General features: G+C 34.3%; 1 protein-coding gene across 1 annotated transcript; it reads right to left on the bottom strand.

Moving 5' to 3' along the window:
* Positions 1-7,775: 7,775 nt before the first annotated feature.
* LOC109166911 (phospholipase A1-II 4-like) lies at positions 7,776-12,033 on the bottom strand. Its single transcript, XM_019315811.1, has 4 exons — positions 11,918-12,033; positions 11,504-11,750; positions 9,445-9,793; positions 7,776-8,405 (listed from the first exon to the last, which is right to left on the bottom strand). Exons 1-4 carry the CDS (start codon positions 12,018-12,020, stop codon positions 7,776-7,778), a joined length of 1,329 nt encoding a protein of 442 aa, XP_019171356.1. The 5' UTR covers positions 12,021-12,033.
* Between the last annotated feature and the right edge of the window lie 5,931 nt (positions 12,034-17,964).

The following is a 17,964-nucleotide window of genomic DNA, read 5'->3' on the forward strand; positions in this document are numbered from 1 at the left end:
TAAGGGGGAGCAAATAAAAATTAGGGCATAAAATATTAAATATATACTAATATTGAAGAGCTAACTACTGATTGTCAAACAAGGACATTGCGAGGTAGTTTCAATTCTCACTTCAATTTATTGTTTGATTTGAATACTCTTTTTGTCAATAAATCATCCAAGTAGTTAATATGATTGGCTTAATTTTTTGTTTATTTTTTTATTTTTTAAAACTATTATTATTATTATTATTATTATTGTTATTATTATTATTATTATTATTATTATTATTATTATTATTATTATTATTATTATTATTATTATTATTATTATTATTATTATTATTATTATTATTATTATTATTATTATTATGTATACCCTTAGGTCATTTTACATGTTAATCTAAACAGCTAATTTTTTTCAAATATATTTTTAAATATATTTTTACCAACCGTTGATATAATTCGCTGGTCAAATCCGCTAATATAATCCGTTAACTGCTGATTGTCAAACAATGACATTGCGAGGTAGTTTTCCCTTCAATTTGTTGTATGATTTGAATACTCTCTTTGTCAACAAATCCCTCAAGTAGTTAATATGATTGACTTTATTAATTTTTTTTTAATTTTTTCATAGTATTAATAAAATACTTGGTAAATAAATATATAGCACTATTTTGTATTATAACTTTGATATTTAATTAAAAAATAGTGCACAAAAAAAATATAATAGACAATGTAGTGAATATAGTCAATTGATGAATTTGAATGTAAAGAGTTTTTTCATTGGAGAAAAATAAAGACAATATAACTAATAAAATTATTCCTCTTAATTAATTTATTGATGATGAATAATTTTTTTTTTTAATAAAGACATTGTAGGGACAATGTAGCGAATATAATCAATTGATGAATTTAAATGTAAAGAATTTTTATATTGGAAAAAAATAAAGACAATATAACTAATTAAATTATTTCTCTTATTTAATTTATTGATAATGAATATTTTTTTTTGAATAAAGACATTGTAGACACATAATTCTAAATTAAAGAAATGCATGTGTATTATTTTTTTTGTTGTAGCTGCTAAATTATTATTTAATTTTTAATAAGAGTAAAATAGAGTACTAATTATGAAAACTTTGATTGAGGTGTGGTTCGAACCTAAGACATTTTTTTTTATTAAAATCAATGAATAAGTTAACGGTGAACTAACAGAAATTAACGGAAAAAATAATATTTAACGGAAAAGTTAACGGATAATCATATTCATTAAGGATAAATTAGTAAATCTTAAGGAAAAATTAAAATCTGATCAATCTGAGTCATTTATTTGATTACAAAATTTGACCGCCATTTTTTCTACCATTATAGGCCTAACTCTCTTGGGCTCTTATTAGTATAGTATATATATATATATATATATATATATATATATATATATATATATATATATATATATTAAACCGATTCAACGACCCAGATACGACCACACCGCTACATCTAATGACATGACCACATATAAGCGCTCTTCTATATATATATATATATATATATATATATATATATATATATATATATATATATATATATATGCAGCTAATGGATATATTAAATCCCGCTAAAACTTTTAAGCCTAAGACTCTAAGAGCTGTGGTGCGCGTCAAGGCAGAACATGCAATTAATGTGGATCGAGGGCCGACCTTAAGGATCGATCGCATTAATTAATTGGAATTCAATCGAGTCAACTACGCACGACGATCGCATACTCAGAGTTATCCAACGGCTACCGTAGAAAGTGGATCGAGGTTGATGTACGCCATGGTTGGCGAGGTCCGTGGTTGACTCTCAGGGAATTGTATTTAATTGGAGAAGTGTACATGCAGATTGGTTGTATATAAGTTTTTTCTTTTAAAAATTTTATTGAATACAATCACGTGTTAAAATATTAGTAAATATTATAATATATTTACAATATTAAACCAAAACCATCGTCTATGAAGCAACACTTTTATTAAAAACAGCAATTTTTACTGAATAGTTGTCTTTAGTGTATTGTCTATGTGTGTTTACTGTATTGTCTATGTCAAAGGCGATCATCTAGGCGGCCTAGGTGGGAGTTTAGGTTGTTAGTTAGTTATTTTTTCGTATTTTTTTAATGGGTTATTTCGCTCAAACCAACACCGTTTTTAGTGAAATAACTCTAAATATTTTAAACCATTCACAATCCCGGCCAAAAAATGTAATACAAAATTATTTGAATTCAGGTAATCTAATATTACAACCAACAGTGCATTACATGCTAGTGTATAAAATACTGACGAAAAAAAAAAATAAAAAAGAAAACGTTGATTTGACCAATAAATAATAAACATGACAGTTAAATGAGACAAGAAATATATTTTTTTATTATCTGTTTGTATTAACTATTAAGCCAAACGTGTAATGAAGAAGTAAATTTATTTCCTTTTCATAACAGGTAACAATTGAGAGAAAAAAATAAATAAATATAAATTTTCCTTCCTCAACTCCAAGGGGCCCTCACACCCGACTTGATAAAGTATTTGGAGAGGAAGCGCACGAGGAGTCCCCCTCATTTTGAGAGGTTGCTCCCACACTACCGGTAGCGAGACTCGATCTCTGATCATTCTTCTTAAAATTCACTTCTATAACCAACTGAGCTGCTCATACGGATAAATTTTCCTTATTTATATACTCTGTATATTATAGGGTAAATTGCATTTTTTGGTACTTCAATTATTAATCATTATGCAATTTCGTCTCACATTATTTTTAATTTCACCCAATGTAATCCTCGTTTTATTGTGTTTTAAATCTAGCCTCTTAATGTATATATTAGCCAATTGTGGGAATAAACCGATTTATTTACGCACTAAGAACTAAATTTATAACACCATAAAACAATTGAGAACTATATTTATTGAAATTGATAATAAATGTGAGTTAATTTCACCATGTCTCTTGTTTTTTGTGATAATTTTAAAGGCTTTTTTGCACTTTTAGGCCCACGACTATAGTGTAACTAACAACTTTGAAATACTCTTTCCTTAAAACTTTATTAGCTACCTCCCAAAAGTGCTAGGGGCGTTGTAGCCTGGGTTTCTCATGATAAAACGTACTACAGTTCAACGTTTGAGCACCCAAACGAATGAACCCGGCGAACGAGAGCACGGTCAAAACACAGTCGGCAAGAAGGAGTAGGAGCAGAGTTTTGAGAAAAGAAATTGATTTCTGTTTTGTGTGTTGTGTCTCTTGTTCATTAAAACCTGCTGCCCTACAACAAGCTTATATAGGAGATTGAGGTGTAAATAACATTCAACAACGACAACAAGCTTATATAGGAAATTGAGGTGTAAATAGCATTTAACAACGTGCATTGAATCTAATTATTAAAAGATTTACAGGTGCCGGGTCGTCTACTTTTAGAATTAATTTCTCATTCACCCATTATCCGTTTTGAACGTATAGTATATCAATCTCTTCGTCTTACTACGAAAACCCGAATTCACTTTGACCCGATCCAAATCGAAAGTGGACCCACTAATATATGTACCACAAAATAGCCACTTAAAATGTCATTTTAATGCTGTTTTTCCAATACATATTTTATCATGTTTTATCACAACTAGAGCAAGATAAAAAGACTAGCCCAACAATGGAAGTTATGGCTGAAAATTAGCCAATTGTAGACCACTTTTTTTTACCATTAAAAAAAAAAAATTGGATGGAAATTAACCAAAATTTCAAATTGGGTTTTTGCTTTTTGGCTAAAACAATTGTTTTGGGTGACAGTGGAAACCGTGACTAACTATCTGAAGGTGTGTACGGGTTAAACTCAATTAAATTGGTTAAACAGTTGTTTTGTAACCACAAGATTTCAGATTTGTCTCATGGTATAATGATCCATCAACTATGGGTAAACTATACTAGTTTTTCTTCTTGTGATTTTTTTCCAGCTAGAGTCACCAATCATTATACCATGGACTATATATGGTCCACCTTGTACGGTGAACTACTGACATAAGGTACATTTTTATTATATTTAAGGTACACTTTTAATACACTATATATAGGTTAACTTTTTGAAGATACATTATTTGTGTACTGAAAGTATATCAGTTGATAGTATACCAAATTAAATAATGTATCTTCAGTACACTAATAATGTACATTTAGTATGTTAAAAATGTACGTTTAATTTATTCATGGTTCATAAGGCATCCTCAATAGTAATATATTTTTTTTTTTTTGTGATTTTTGAGGTGCCAATTAAAATAGAGAGGAGGGAGAGAAGAAAGAAAAAAAAATAAAAAAATTCCCACATGAAAAAAGAAAAAAAAAAAAAAAAAAAAAAAAAAAAAAGCAAGCCTCTTGCCAGCACCATCTGGGCAGTGTTTATGAAAAGCCCAAAAATTGAGCATCTCCTCTTCATTTTCTCTCTCTTGCGGGTATCACAAAAAACTACCATTTGCAAGACATTCTCAATTTTTCTCTTCCCTCTACATCATCAATGTTTAACTCAAAAACTGTGCAAAATTCAATAATAATGTGGATGCTCTAATATAATTTGCCCCATAGTCTCACCAGGTATGTTTCACCAATAACAAACATTCAAGTAATGACTGCGAGCTTTCTAGTAAATCAAAGAACTGGAAAAACTTATCGCATTCAGAATTGGGAAACCTTTCTTTCTCCAATCAATTCTAGGAGGAATGGCACAGGAGTTGTCGTCGTATCTGGAGGTGTTCATTTCCGATGACTTAACTGCTGCAGAAGGTTTGAAGGCTCATCCGATGTAAGCTGCCCGGAACTCATCGTTGGTCAAGTCGGCAAATCCATTGATTCCATGCCCGGAACTCCTCCGATGTACTCAATGAATATTTGTTCTTTCTTGAGAAACATGTCTGGGGCTGTCGCAAGTATTTATACAGTCTCATACTACATAATATCATATTTTTATATGCGGGCATTCCGTGGCTTACGGGATAAACTAGGTAATGTAGTCATGTTTTTTGTTACGGGCATTGCCAGCGAAGGCGGTCTTCTTGGCTTGAGCAGTTGAGCCGATTAACTATGTGCAATTTATATTAGTTTATTTTCTTGTAGTCTTTTGTTGGCTAAGATCACAAAGTGAGTTAATCCCTGTATTATACCCTTAGATAGTAACTACCGATTTTCCTGTCACTAAAAAAAATGTTGTTTTTGAACATCTAATAGTGATAAATCCAAAATATATGCCATTATACACCAGAGCAGCGTTTACATACGGCGTTTGAGATTTCATTCAATTTTATTGTCATTATCATACATACCTTTCCGGAATTTCTAGACAATTCAATATTCTGCTGTCAAAATATTAGTGAATCAAATGGAAAACTTAAATTTATGAAATAATTGACATTTATTATTTTATATAGGGAAAACGACACTTTTGACCCTTGAATTGTTTTACTTTTATAAATTTAGCCCATATCAATTGATTTGAACAAATTTAGTCGTCATTGAATTGTCTATAGTGTGACACATTTAGTCCCTGAAATGATATAATTACAAATTTAGTTAATAAGCTCTTTTACCAAAAGGTTATATTTGTCAATTACTCTACACATCAAAGCTTCTTTCTCTCCCATCTCCATAGCATAAATCGTCATTCATTCCAGCACTACACCTAAAATCAGAATAACACTCCATGCCAAGCTAGCTAGCCAACATCGGAGTATGGAGACTGTCCTTTGAGAGGTTGGTGGATGGGTCACATAAAGTTGGCGTAAACGGCCATCGTCTTAGTGGAGCTCTATCACCAAGATTCCAAAACCATGCATGGAATTGAAAACACAGTGGCAATGAAAGCGCCGCACGTCTTCTAGTGGCGGAGAAAGGGTAGTCGCCGGCTCGCCGTCAATCCCCACACCTAATAAGAATCTAAAGAACCCAAGGGTAAGAAGGACGCAAGTCCGGCCTGGGGGTGCATATTAAAAATCCGCTGCAGCTGCTTGAGTTAAGGTGGCCTTGTTGGTCGATATTGCCGCATCGGTGGGCGCAAATTATGCTGTGCAACGGAATGCACCATGCGCATGGTGCATTCGATGCAAAACCATGTCCTTTTGGTTAAAAAATGCGCGTCCCACTTAAAGAAGAAATCAGGTTCGATTCACGGCAATAGTATTTTTATATATCCATAAATTTATAACTATATATCCACAAATTCATAACTATATATCCACAGTGAATGAATGAAGTAAAAATCCACAATGAATGAACTAAATATCCACAGTGAATTAATGAAGTAAATATCTACAATGAATGAACTAAATATCCACAATGAATGAACTAATATCCACAATGAATGAACTAAATATCCATAAATTCATAACTATATCCACAAATTCATAACTATATATCCAGAAATTCATAACTATATATCCACCGTGAATGAATGAAGTAAATATCTACAATGAACGAACTAAATATCCTCAATGAATGAACTAAATATCCATAAATTCATAACTATATATCCACAAATTCATAACTATATATCCACCGTGAATGAATGAAGTAAACATCTACAATGAATGAACTAAATATCCACAATGAATTAACTAAATATCCATAAATTCATAACTATATATCCACAAATTCATAACTATATATCCAGAAATTCATAACTATATATCCACAATAATGCTATTGCCGAGAATCGAACCTATTTTTTTTTAAGTGGGATGCGCGTTTTTAGTCAAAACGACGTCGTTTTGCATCGTATGCACCATGCACATGTTGCATTCGGTTGCACAGCATAACTATTGATCGGTGGGCATAAAAGATGTGAGCAAGGAGTTTCATGATGGGAGGGTGCAAAAGAGGTCGTAGGCATCGAATAAGCCCATGCCCGCTATGATGATAGCTTTGTAGTGATAATAATGTGTTCTTGCGGAGTCCAGCGCCGCAAGAACCTTCAACGCCATATCTGAAGTGATAATAATGTGTTGTTTTCCCTTTTATATATTACTCTTTTAGTTCTAAATTATGTGTCTAATTTCGTTAACAAAACTTGACTGAAGTAATTTTTAAATCAATTTTTCATCATATTAAATTTAGAATTAGTATATAAATTTATATATTTAGAAGCTATATTAAAATTACTATTAAATACAAAAACAAAAAATAATATTTAAAGAGAATTAAAAAATACTGAAAATAATAACTAAGGAAGCAAGAGTTTATTTGACCAATAAATAATAAATATGACAGTCAAATGGGACAAAAGAATTATATATATATATATTTTATTATCCGTTAGTAATAAGCCAAACTTCAAGTAATGATGAAGTAAATTTATTTCCTTATGCATCATAACAGCTAAACAACATAATGGAAGTGTTTGGCAAATAGTTGTTTGGCAAGTAGTTGTTTTCTTTTATTTTTCTAGTAACAAGAGAGCTTATTTTATTTTTTTTGGTTAGATCATTAGGTGTCTTGAACATGTCCTAATTATAGGAGGCACTTTAATTTTAAGCATGTATCATACTCAGACTAATCCGCATTCACACCGGACTGTCCAATTAAGGCGCATAGTGCTGGACAGATTGATTTTTGACTTTTGAACTCTTAGACTTCTCTTAAGAGATGAGACTTGGGATTGTGCTGCCACTCACGCCAACCAAATTGATTAAAAAAGCTCTTCTTATTGATCAATCAACATTTTAAATTCATGGAAGTATTCCCAATGCCATGAAGACTTATTCATACATTAAATTAATAATTTTCCTTCAAATATTATATACCATCTACTTCATGATCGTCAAGAATCCAAGTCCCATCATCCTGCTGAACCATCCCTCTGTTCTTCACAGCATACCATTTCGCCGGCGCAATAAGGCTGTAATTACCTTTCAACTGATCTTTATACTTGTTCAAAAGCGCAACGTCGAAATTCCCATGAAGCTTAAACCCTCCCCGAGACCCTTGAAACCCATCAACCCCATGCAAGTAAGTCACCATAGTGTGCCAGCTTGCCTTAAAGCCGTCCAGATAGTTCGATTTCGAAGCATCGAAGTGAAACTCCAAGCCCACATGCTCGTAGGATATTATCGGCAACGTTGTGTTTTCTTGGACTCCGAACGGCGGCAGCGTCGGCACTATGTCGTTGGCATTGGTGAGGCGGAGGATTTTAAGGTTGTCGGCGGCGAGGTTTGAAACGGCGTTCTTGAAGTTGTGTTCCCCTACTTTTGGGCTTGCAAATAGGAATGCTGTGACGGGAATGGGAGAGTCTTTGTTGATTGGATTGGTTACTAGGTCCACTGCGGCTAAGGTTGCCAGTGATGAACCTAAGCTGTGTCCTGCCAGGGTTATGCTGATGTCTTCATCCTTGTATTTCTCCACAAGTCTGCTTATCTCTTCACGAATCTGTATTTTCCATGTAAATCAATTAAAATATGTATTCTTCGTCGTCGTCTCAATTAAAATATTAAGCTGAATTGAAAAGATTAAAGTGAATTGAATGATATGTTTCGGTTGAAAATGTTGTATCTATAAGAAGACTATACTTTTATTATTTCTATAGAAAATTACACTTTTGATCTCTCAATTGTTATTCACTTTGACAGCTCTACTTACAAGTTACATTGAGTGAGGAATTTTATAAAGACCCACAAAAATCCCTAAAAATGAATGAAATGTTGATGATCAGTTAATTGAAGGATCATATTAAAAATGTTTTAAACAAAAAAGGGCCTCATGTTTCAAAAGATTAAAAATCTGGAATTAAAATGAATAACGACCAACAATTCATTGATCAAAAGTGTGATTTTCGCTCGAAAAGAAAAAGAATGATAGAAAGTGAAGTAAGAGTGTATACTTGAATCGATTCTTGATACTAACAAGGTATATGGGTTGGGTTATGGAGAGATTGAAATTAGGAGTTGCGTCTAATTATTATTTTTTTAAAAAAAAATTCCTAAAATGAACAAAAGTTTAACTCGAGAGACCAAATTGAGCACATTACGCTTAAACCAATAGAGGAACTGAATTTTTACAAATTGACAATAAAGGACTCCATTTTGTAACGGTTGAACATATAACCATTAATGTGTAATCCAACTATCAGGTTAGGCTTTTAGTTGGGATGGAACACGTACTTCACCAAAGGTCATGGATTCGAATCTCTACGTCACCCAATAAGCGATTACAGTCCACGTGTTGCTTGAGACCCACCGCACACGTCAAGGGGCGTATTGAGCATATAACCATTAATGTGCAATCCAACTACCAATTGAGTGTAAGTACATTTTTTTCTTATTATATAGGGTAAATTGTATTTTTTTTTATTAAAATTAAGAATAAAAATCTAAATTGCATAATGGTCAACAATACAATTGAGGAATAAAAAATTATATTGTGCAGAATGAAATGTAGTTAGTTAATATTGTATGGGACATCATCGTACCTGATCCCGGGCACTCACACCCTTCAATACAGGATCTTGATTGACGGCGGTGTACATATCGTAGAAGCCTTTGTGTATGAGAGGATCGGAATCTTGGCCAAATATTAACGGCGCTTTTACGAAACAAAAATTGAAATTCTTTACCCACTCCGCCGGCCGGACTGTTCCTCTCCAAGCGACCAAAATGTCTCTCCGCCCCAGCGCGGCTTTTCCATCATTCGTCGCCACCGCCACGTACCCCATCCAGTTTGATTGCTTCAGCACGGCGTCTGGTCGCTGTGGCTGAATCAAATAGTCAATGGCAGTTGGAACCGTTGAGGGTGAATAAAAGTATTTGGTCACTTCATACCTTCGTCAACATCAACATTATTATATTATAATTAATTAGGGTTTGGGGGGTAAATGAGTTCAAACTTAATTTGTTCAATTCAAGCTCAGATCGGTCCAACTCATTGCTAGAATACTCGAGTTTGAGTTTAGCTCAACACTCTAAAGACAATAGTAATTCGTTTGAGTTTAAGTATTCGTCAAAGTCAAGCTATACCCTCTTAGTTTGATTGTGCAAAAGTAGTTGGGTCCAAATTGAAAAGAGAGAAAATCACAGTCTTTATCACCCAATTATTACTTACAATGCAATTTAGTCTCATTTGTTTCCAGAATATTGTCTCTCAATTAACATATTGTTAACATTCTCTTCGTTCTAGACTTGGTTAAGGATGAAACTTGTGAATAGATCTGTCAAAATTGACTTAGCATGTCGGACAATTGCACTCCACCACACCAAAAAAGCGGGATGGGCTTTGAGATTTTAGACCCGTTTTATTGGGATTTTTTAGCCCGTCACGCCTAACCTGTGGGTTTGGAGGGCTGATGGGCCCTGCCAAGCCCGCCAAAGTACTATATTAAAAGAAAAATTGTTACAATATATAAAGGGGAAATCGCACTTTTGGTCCCTCAATTAGTGCCCAAAATGCAATGTGATCCTCACTTCCCAATTTGGACATAATTGGTCCCTCAATTATTCTCCCGTTAGTCATTTTAGTCCTTCTGTGAACGATGTTAAACAGATTAACTCACAGAAGGTCTAAATTGACTAACGGTGGAATAATTGAGGGACCAATTCTGTCCAAATTGGGAAGTGAAGATCACATTGCATATGGGGCACTAATTGAGGGACCAAAAGTGTGATTTCTCCAAATTATATATATAACTAATGTAAATTTTATTTAGGGAAATCGCACTTTTGGTCCCTCAATTAGTGCCCCATATGCAATGTGATCCTTACTTCCCAATTTGGACAGAATTAGTCCCTCAATTATTCCACCATTAGTCAATTTAGTCCTTCTGTGAACGGTGTTATACAGATTAACTCACAGAAGGACTAAATTGACTGACGGTGGAATAATTGAGGGACCAATTCTGTCCAAATTGAAAAGTGAGGATCACATTGCATTTTGGGCACTAATTGAGAGACCAAAAGTGCGATTTCTCCATATATAAATATTACAAATTTACAAAACAAAAATCATAAGATAATCCCCCAATTTCTTTATCTTTAAATTATCTTTATTTAGGGTTTAGAGTTTAGACTATCTAATTAAAATGATTTTAGCATTTACATATCTTTTTTCTACAAATTATAGATTTACAAAAATTACAAATTAAAGTTAAGATTTTAGCTGGCCCACCCTAACCCTGCGAGCTAAAGGCAGGGTGGGACGGGCCAGTTTCTCTTTGGCCCGTATTATTAGAGGGCTTTTTAGCCCCGCCCCTCCCAGCCCACTTTGACATCTCTATATATGAGTTACGTTATGTGAAAATTTTTATAAAGACCCCACTAACCCTTAAAATTAAAATGAATGAAATATTAACGATTAATTAACTAAAGGATCAGATCAACAATGTTTTAAACAATAAAAGACCTCATATATGTTTCAAAAAATTGAAAATAGGGAGTAAATTGTATAATGGCCAACAATTCATTGATCAAAATTGAAAATTCTTGCTCGAATAGAAGAAGAATATAATGCTAGGAAGGGAATTAAGTAAGAGAGTATACTTGAAGGGATTGCCATTGTCATGGCCAGACTCCCTAAGAAGATGTTTCCTGGCATATCTGCACAGTCCAACATTCTTTGAAATTGGTTCGTTAATGAAGGAGTCGTAAACTGCCGCAACCATTGATCCGTAATGAATGAGGTATCGCCGGAGATCGGAATCCAAAGGGTCAAGGAGCCCTTCCCAGTTGTTACTTCCACTCAAATCCTTCCATCTTTCTGCAATGCCACTCACAGATACATGGCGACCTGCTTATATAAAATTAAATTCAATATATACTTTAATTCATGGTGTCCATATATAGGGGTAGGATCAGACGAGAACATGGTCCTTCTCTAAAAACTGAGGACTGGTCTTAACTGTTTCAATGGCTGAGAGTTTTAGAACTTTTGTCAATTGCAATTTGTTTACATACCTGAAACTCCAAGAATAAGACTTCCCATGGCTGAAACAAAGCAAGTAAAAGCAACATATTCAACAAAGTTCCCCTTGCCATGACCAAACACGCCGCAACCCATTTCTTGTTAAACGGCTTTATTAACAGCAATGTGGGAACGAGAGAACCAACGTCAGAGATTGAAGAAAGATACTATATATATTTGAGATATATAGGTGGAAGATTAGGATGATGACGGAATAAATTTAATGTATGATATAAAATGGTAATACAATCAATGACAGCAATAAAATTTCTTACTAAAATTTTGACGAGTACAGTAATATTTTATTTTATTTTGAGTTAATTACCGAAATGGTCCCTTGACTATAGCGAAATTATGAATTTGGTCCTTGACTATTTTTTTAATCAATTAAGCCCCTCAATTTTAAAATCTTAACCAATTTGGTCCTCCGTTTGTTTGACCGTTAGTCAACCGTTAACTTGGGACCAAATTGATAATTTCGCTATAGTCAAGGGACCATTTTGGTAATTAAGTTTAAGGGTGGGCAATTTGGTTTAGTTTTTTCGAACTGAACCGTACCACACCGAACCAATATTGGATTCTTGTATATCGAACGGTTCGATAAAAAATCGATCGGATCCGATCTGAATTGTTCGGTAAAAAATTGAACTGAACCGAATACGGTTTGATTTTTCAAAAAAAATAAAAATAATAATAATAATAATAAAATAAATAAATAAATAAATAAATAAATAAAAAGTAGAGTTAATTACCGAATTGAAATGGTCCCTTGACTATAGCAAAATTACCAATTTGGTCCTTGACTATTTTTTTTGACCAATTAAGTCCCTCAACTTTAAAAATCTTAACCAATTTGGCCTGTCGTTTGTTTGACCGTTAGTCAACCGTTAACTTGGGACCAAATTAATAATTTGCTATAGTCAATGGACCATTTTGGTAATTAACTTTAAGGGTGGGCAATTCAGTTCAGTTTTTTCGAACCGAACCGTACACAACTAGTTAGATTCGGTAATATACCGAACAACCGAACGGTAATAGATTCTTGTATACCGAACAGTTCAGTAAAAACTCGAACCGAACTGAATTTGTTCGGTAAAAATCGAACCGAACCGAATAAGTTTGAACTTTGAATTGCTATTTTGTTATATATTAGACTTTGGATATGGACTTATAAACACCATAACACATAATATAGAAGTTTTGATAACAAACCATAACAAAATCAAATAAAACATTTATGAGAGATACCCATGAGAATATGAGCTGAACGGCAGAGCAAGCAGTAAGGGACTTGGATTTAATTGTCATTATCATACATACCTTTCCGGAATTTCCAGACAATTCAATATTCTGCTGTCAAAATATTAGTGAATCAAATGGAAAACCTAAATTTATGAAATAATTGACATTTATTATTTTTAAATTAATTTTTCATCTTATTAAGTTTAGAATTAGTATATAAAATTTATATATTTAAAAATATTTAATTAAAATTTATATATTTAAAAATATTTAATTAGATTCTATTAAAAGTACTATTAAATACAAAATAAAAAATAAGATTTAAAAATAATTAAAAAATACTGAAGAAAATTACTAAGAAAGCAAGAGTTGATTTGACCAATAAATAATAAATATGACAGTAATGATGAAGTAATAAGCGTTATGCATCATAATAAGCGTTATTATCCGTTAGTAATAAGCCAAACTTCAAGTAATGATGAAGTAAATTAATTTCCTTATGCATCATAAAAAGATTAAAAACTACACAACAATACAACATAATGAAGGTGTTTGGCAAATAGTTGTTTGGAAGTAGTTGTTTCCTTTTATTTTTCTAGTAACAAAAGAGATTTCTTATTTTTTTTTTTTTGGTTAGACCATTAGGTGTCATGAACATACCCTAATTATAGGAGGTATTTTAATTTAAAGCATGTACCATGCTCAGACTAATCGGCATTCACATCGGGCTACTCAATTAAGGGGTAAAATGCTGAACAGATTGATTTTTCCATACGAGAGGGGTTTTTGAACTCCTGACTTCTCTTATGAGATGAGACTTGAGAGTGCACTGCCACTCACGCCAACCAAGTTGGTTAAAAAAGCTCTTCTTATTCTTTTTGGGTAGAAAAGCTCTTCTTATTGATCAATCAACATTTTACATTCAAGGAAGTATGCCCTTGAATGTCATATATTTAATAATAAATTAAATATATCTCATATATTTAATAATAAAAAATAATATAATAATCACTTCATTTAAATTTTATGAAAATGTCATTTTTAGTTTTTTACCTTTATCAGCATATTAAAACACTAATTTTACCAAACACTTTTAATCATAATCAGCTAATTAACAGCTCTTCCGTTTTCAGCTTCTAGCTTATAGCTTTTCATATTTCAGCTACCTTTTAAGCTAGGTTTGCCAAACATAGCCCAAATCAAATGGCTAATAGTGATCAAATAAGTCAAAATTGGCTGATAAGTTAACTGTGTTACCAAACAGGGCCAATATTGCAGTGGAATGTTGCAAAGTATGACATAAATTGAAAGATATTTTTTTTTATCTTGTAATTAAGATGGAATTTGAACACAAATTTGTCACAATTATTTAGATAAATTAAAAGATATTTTATTCAGAGAACATGTTGGTGATAATGAACCAAAATCGATTTAATATCCGTAAAATAATATTTATATATATATACACACGAAATATATATAAAATATTATTGGATATATATCCGAAATATATATATACACACAAATATATATATAAAACGGACCCAACGGTTATATATACATGTATATCTACGAAAAAGATATACCAATATATATCAACCAAAAAGAAAATATAATCCTTAGATTATAATTCCAAAACAACAAGAAAGAACGGATTTTTGCTTAGAGCATAATCCAAAACAAGAAAGAAGAAGAAAGAAAGAAATGTACGAGTTAGGCAAAGTGCCTGTCTTTCCTTAAAACCTTATTTGCCACCTCCCAAAAGTGCTAGGAGCGTTGTGGCCTAGGTTTCCCAGGATAAAACGTACAACGGTTCGACGTTTGAGCACCCAAACGAACGAACCCAGCGAACTAGAGCACGGGCAAAACACAGTAGCAAGAAAAGGAGTAGGAGCAGAGGTTTTGAGAAGGAAAATTGCTTATCTTTGTGTGTTGTTCACTCTCGTGTTCTTCCCACACTTGTTGTAAATCACTTGCTCCTACTACCTCTTCTTATATAGGAATTGGAGTACTAAATAGCATTTAGTAGGCATTCATGGCACGTTGGTAACATCTGAAACAGCTGGTCATTAGTGCAGGTTTAATTCAAAATTCAAAATGAATTAATACAGAGATTAATTCCTGTAACGGATGAATTAAATCTCCACTGTCCAGAAACAGCTCTGGTAGACCGAAGTGCTGTTCAGCCGCAGCGCACGAGAGCAACTCTCGTGCTACATGCTCTCGGCCAGGCCGCAGCGCACGAGAGCAACTCTCGTGTTGCTTGGTCTCGGCCAGCGCACACGAGAGCACCTCTCGTGCTGCTTGTTCTCTGTTCGACCAGCGCACGAGAGAGCAACTCTCGTGTTGCTCTCTGTTCGGCCTAATGCTCTCGGGCCAGGTCGAACCCATGTTTTCAAGTGGCTTAGAGTTTGGAAAACTGATACCGAAAGTTGGCATAACTTAGCCCGCAAGGCCAGCCAATTTCCGGACGACATTCGTCGCCCGTAGGTGCCGGCGCACACGAGCTCGGGCTTGAATCAAGCCTCTCCGAAGTCATCTCTAGTTGGAATTTGATTTGCACCCCCCCCCCCCCCCCCCTGCGCGAGAGAGCCTCTATGCTATACAATTCTACAAGCTTTAAAAAAGCTCTTGTATAAAAAGGGGGGTGAAATCCTCTTTCCAAATCAATGTGGGACAAAACTCACTTTCCCCTTACATTTTCCAACTCAATGGGTCTACTTTGAGAATCAATATCTCATTCACCCATTATCCGTTTTGAGCGTACAATATATCAATCTCTTCGTCTCACTACGAAGAATCCGAATCCACTTTCACCCGATCCAAATCGGAAGTGGACCCCACTGATAATTGTACCACAAAATAGTCACTTAACATGTCATTTTATGCCATTTTAATGCTATTTTTCCAACAATCCCCCACATGAATGAAAAATTGATTTTCAGGGTATTTTGAAATCGGAAACAACTGTGTTTAACGGTCAATCCCTGCATAGGATAGGTAGGGATCACTATACCCTTTGAACCTTCCCTTGTGAAGACATGTTTACTCTACTGGCTGTACGGTAGAACGCGATGTCTTTGAACCAACTGCCGTTTGTGTAGACAATGACATATCTCACACAGGAACCTCCCAACCATGCTCTGTTCTCATTAGTGTGCCCATTTTGGTTGTGGGTCACCGTCCTGGTTCTGCAAGAGTTTGTGAAGAATTGCGCCCATCAATTCTCCTTTGAAGCGACCCTCACTTCTCTCTCACATAGGTAATTCTTTTCCGAGTATCCCGCATACTCACACATGTCAACCGACATTCGAATCATTAAAGCATCAACATGCTAACCTTATGCGGGAGTCACTGTTTCTAACGAGGAGTGGTAGGGAGTCCGAGACCCCCACAGTGACACGCTCCGTTCCATAATTTAGTTGTCCCATTGAACCTAGGTGTCAGCTAGGTTGGGTATCCACTATAGAACTTTTAGTCCAAGGGCTTTAGACCCATTCCTCGTTCCAACTTCTCCACATCCATTTGCTTACCCTCGGGTTAGCGAGTTAGCGGCCGCTACGTTATCTTTTGACATCACGTAGTCAATAGAGATAACTCCCGTTGTGAGAAATTGTTTAATGGTATTATATCTACGACTTATAAGTCTAGACTTACCATTCCACATTTAACTCTGTACTTAACCAATTTTGGCTTGACTATCGCAATGCACACAAATTGGAGGTACGAGTTCACCACTAGGAACATTCTCGAAATAATGGCATAGCCATTCGGCCTACTCGCTCGCGACACGAGTGTAAGGCTCTCAGCTTTGATCCCGTCGGATCTTAGCTATCACAAATTCATTTCGAGAATTTCCGTCCAACCGACTGCACTGGCCTACGTAAGGACGTAGCCTTTAATGGACTTAGTATCCTTTGATATCCGTGCTATATTTTCCAAGTACAGCTAGATATCTCACTTAGTGCAGTCCAACGTCACGAGCATACCTTGAGTATCTCATTACTTTCACTATTGCCTTCTAGTGCATAACACTAGGGTTACTCGTATGTCACCGAGTTCGTTAACCACTAAGGCAATATCCGGCCTAGTACAACCCATTTGATACAATTAAACTACCGATAATCTGAATGTATTCTCCGTGAGAAGTACAATCTCCGAGATTATTGGCTAGTTGTACGTTAGTATCTAACGGTGTCCAAGCCACTTGATTAACATCCTTTGCAAGGATTTAATCAACACAGTGAGATTGGCTCAACACGAGACCATACAGTCTTCTCACAATTTTAATCCCGAGGATTAAATCTGCCAAGCCCACACCTTTGATCGCATGTCAAATCTCAAATTTAACATGTTCTCGGTAGAATTGATCATGTGATCGTTACTACCCACGTTGAGTTTATCGTGTATAGACAAATAGTGATAACCTCATCTATCGTACGCATTACGTAGACATTTATCACATTTGTTTATACTGAACTAGTGACACATCATTGTATGATAAAAACTTACATGCCAAGTACTAAGGCAATTGTTTCTTCAAACCAAACAATGATCTTACCAGTTACACACTTTCTTTCCATAGCGCGGAACCACGAAACCCTCGGGTTGTTCCATGTATATTAAGAAAGCGATACATCCATTTCGATAAACTTCCAAGTTTCGCTAAACAGCTCTTGGGAAGTATCATCCTAATGGATTTCATTCTCATCACAAGAGAATATATTTTGAAGTAACTGTGGCACTCGCATTGCATGTAATTTAAAATTACAAGCTCGGCCATTTTACTTCGATATAA

The sequence above is a fragment of the Ipomoea nil genome, unplaced genomic scaffold (genome assembly GCF_001879475.1).
Source record: "Ipomoea nil cultivar Tokyo-kokei standard unplaced genomic scaffold, Asagao_1.1 scaffold0317, whole genome shotgun sequence".
In the NCBI taxonomy this organism is placed as follows: Eukaryota; Viridiplantae; Streptophyta; class Magnoliopsida; order Solanales; family Convolvulaceae; genus Ipomoea; species Ipomoea nil.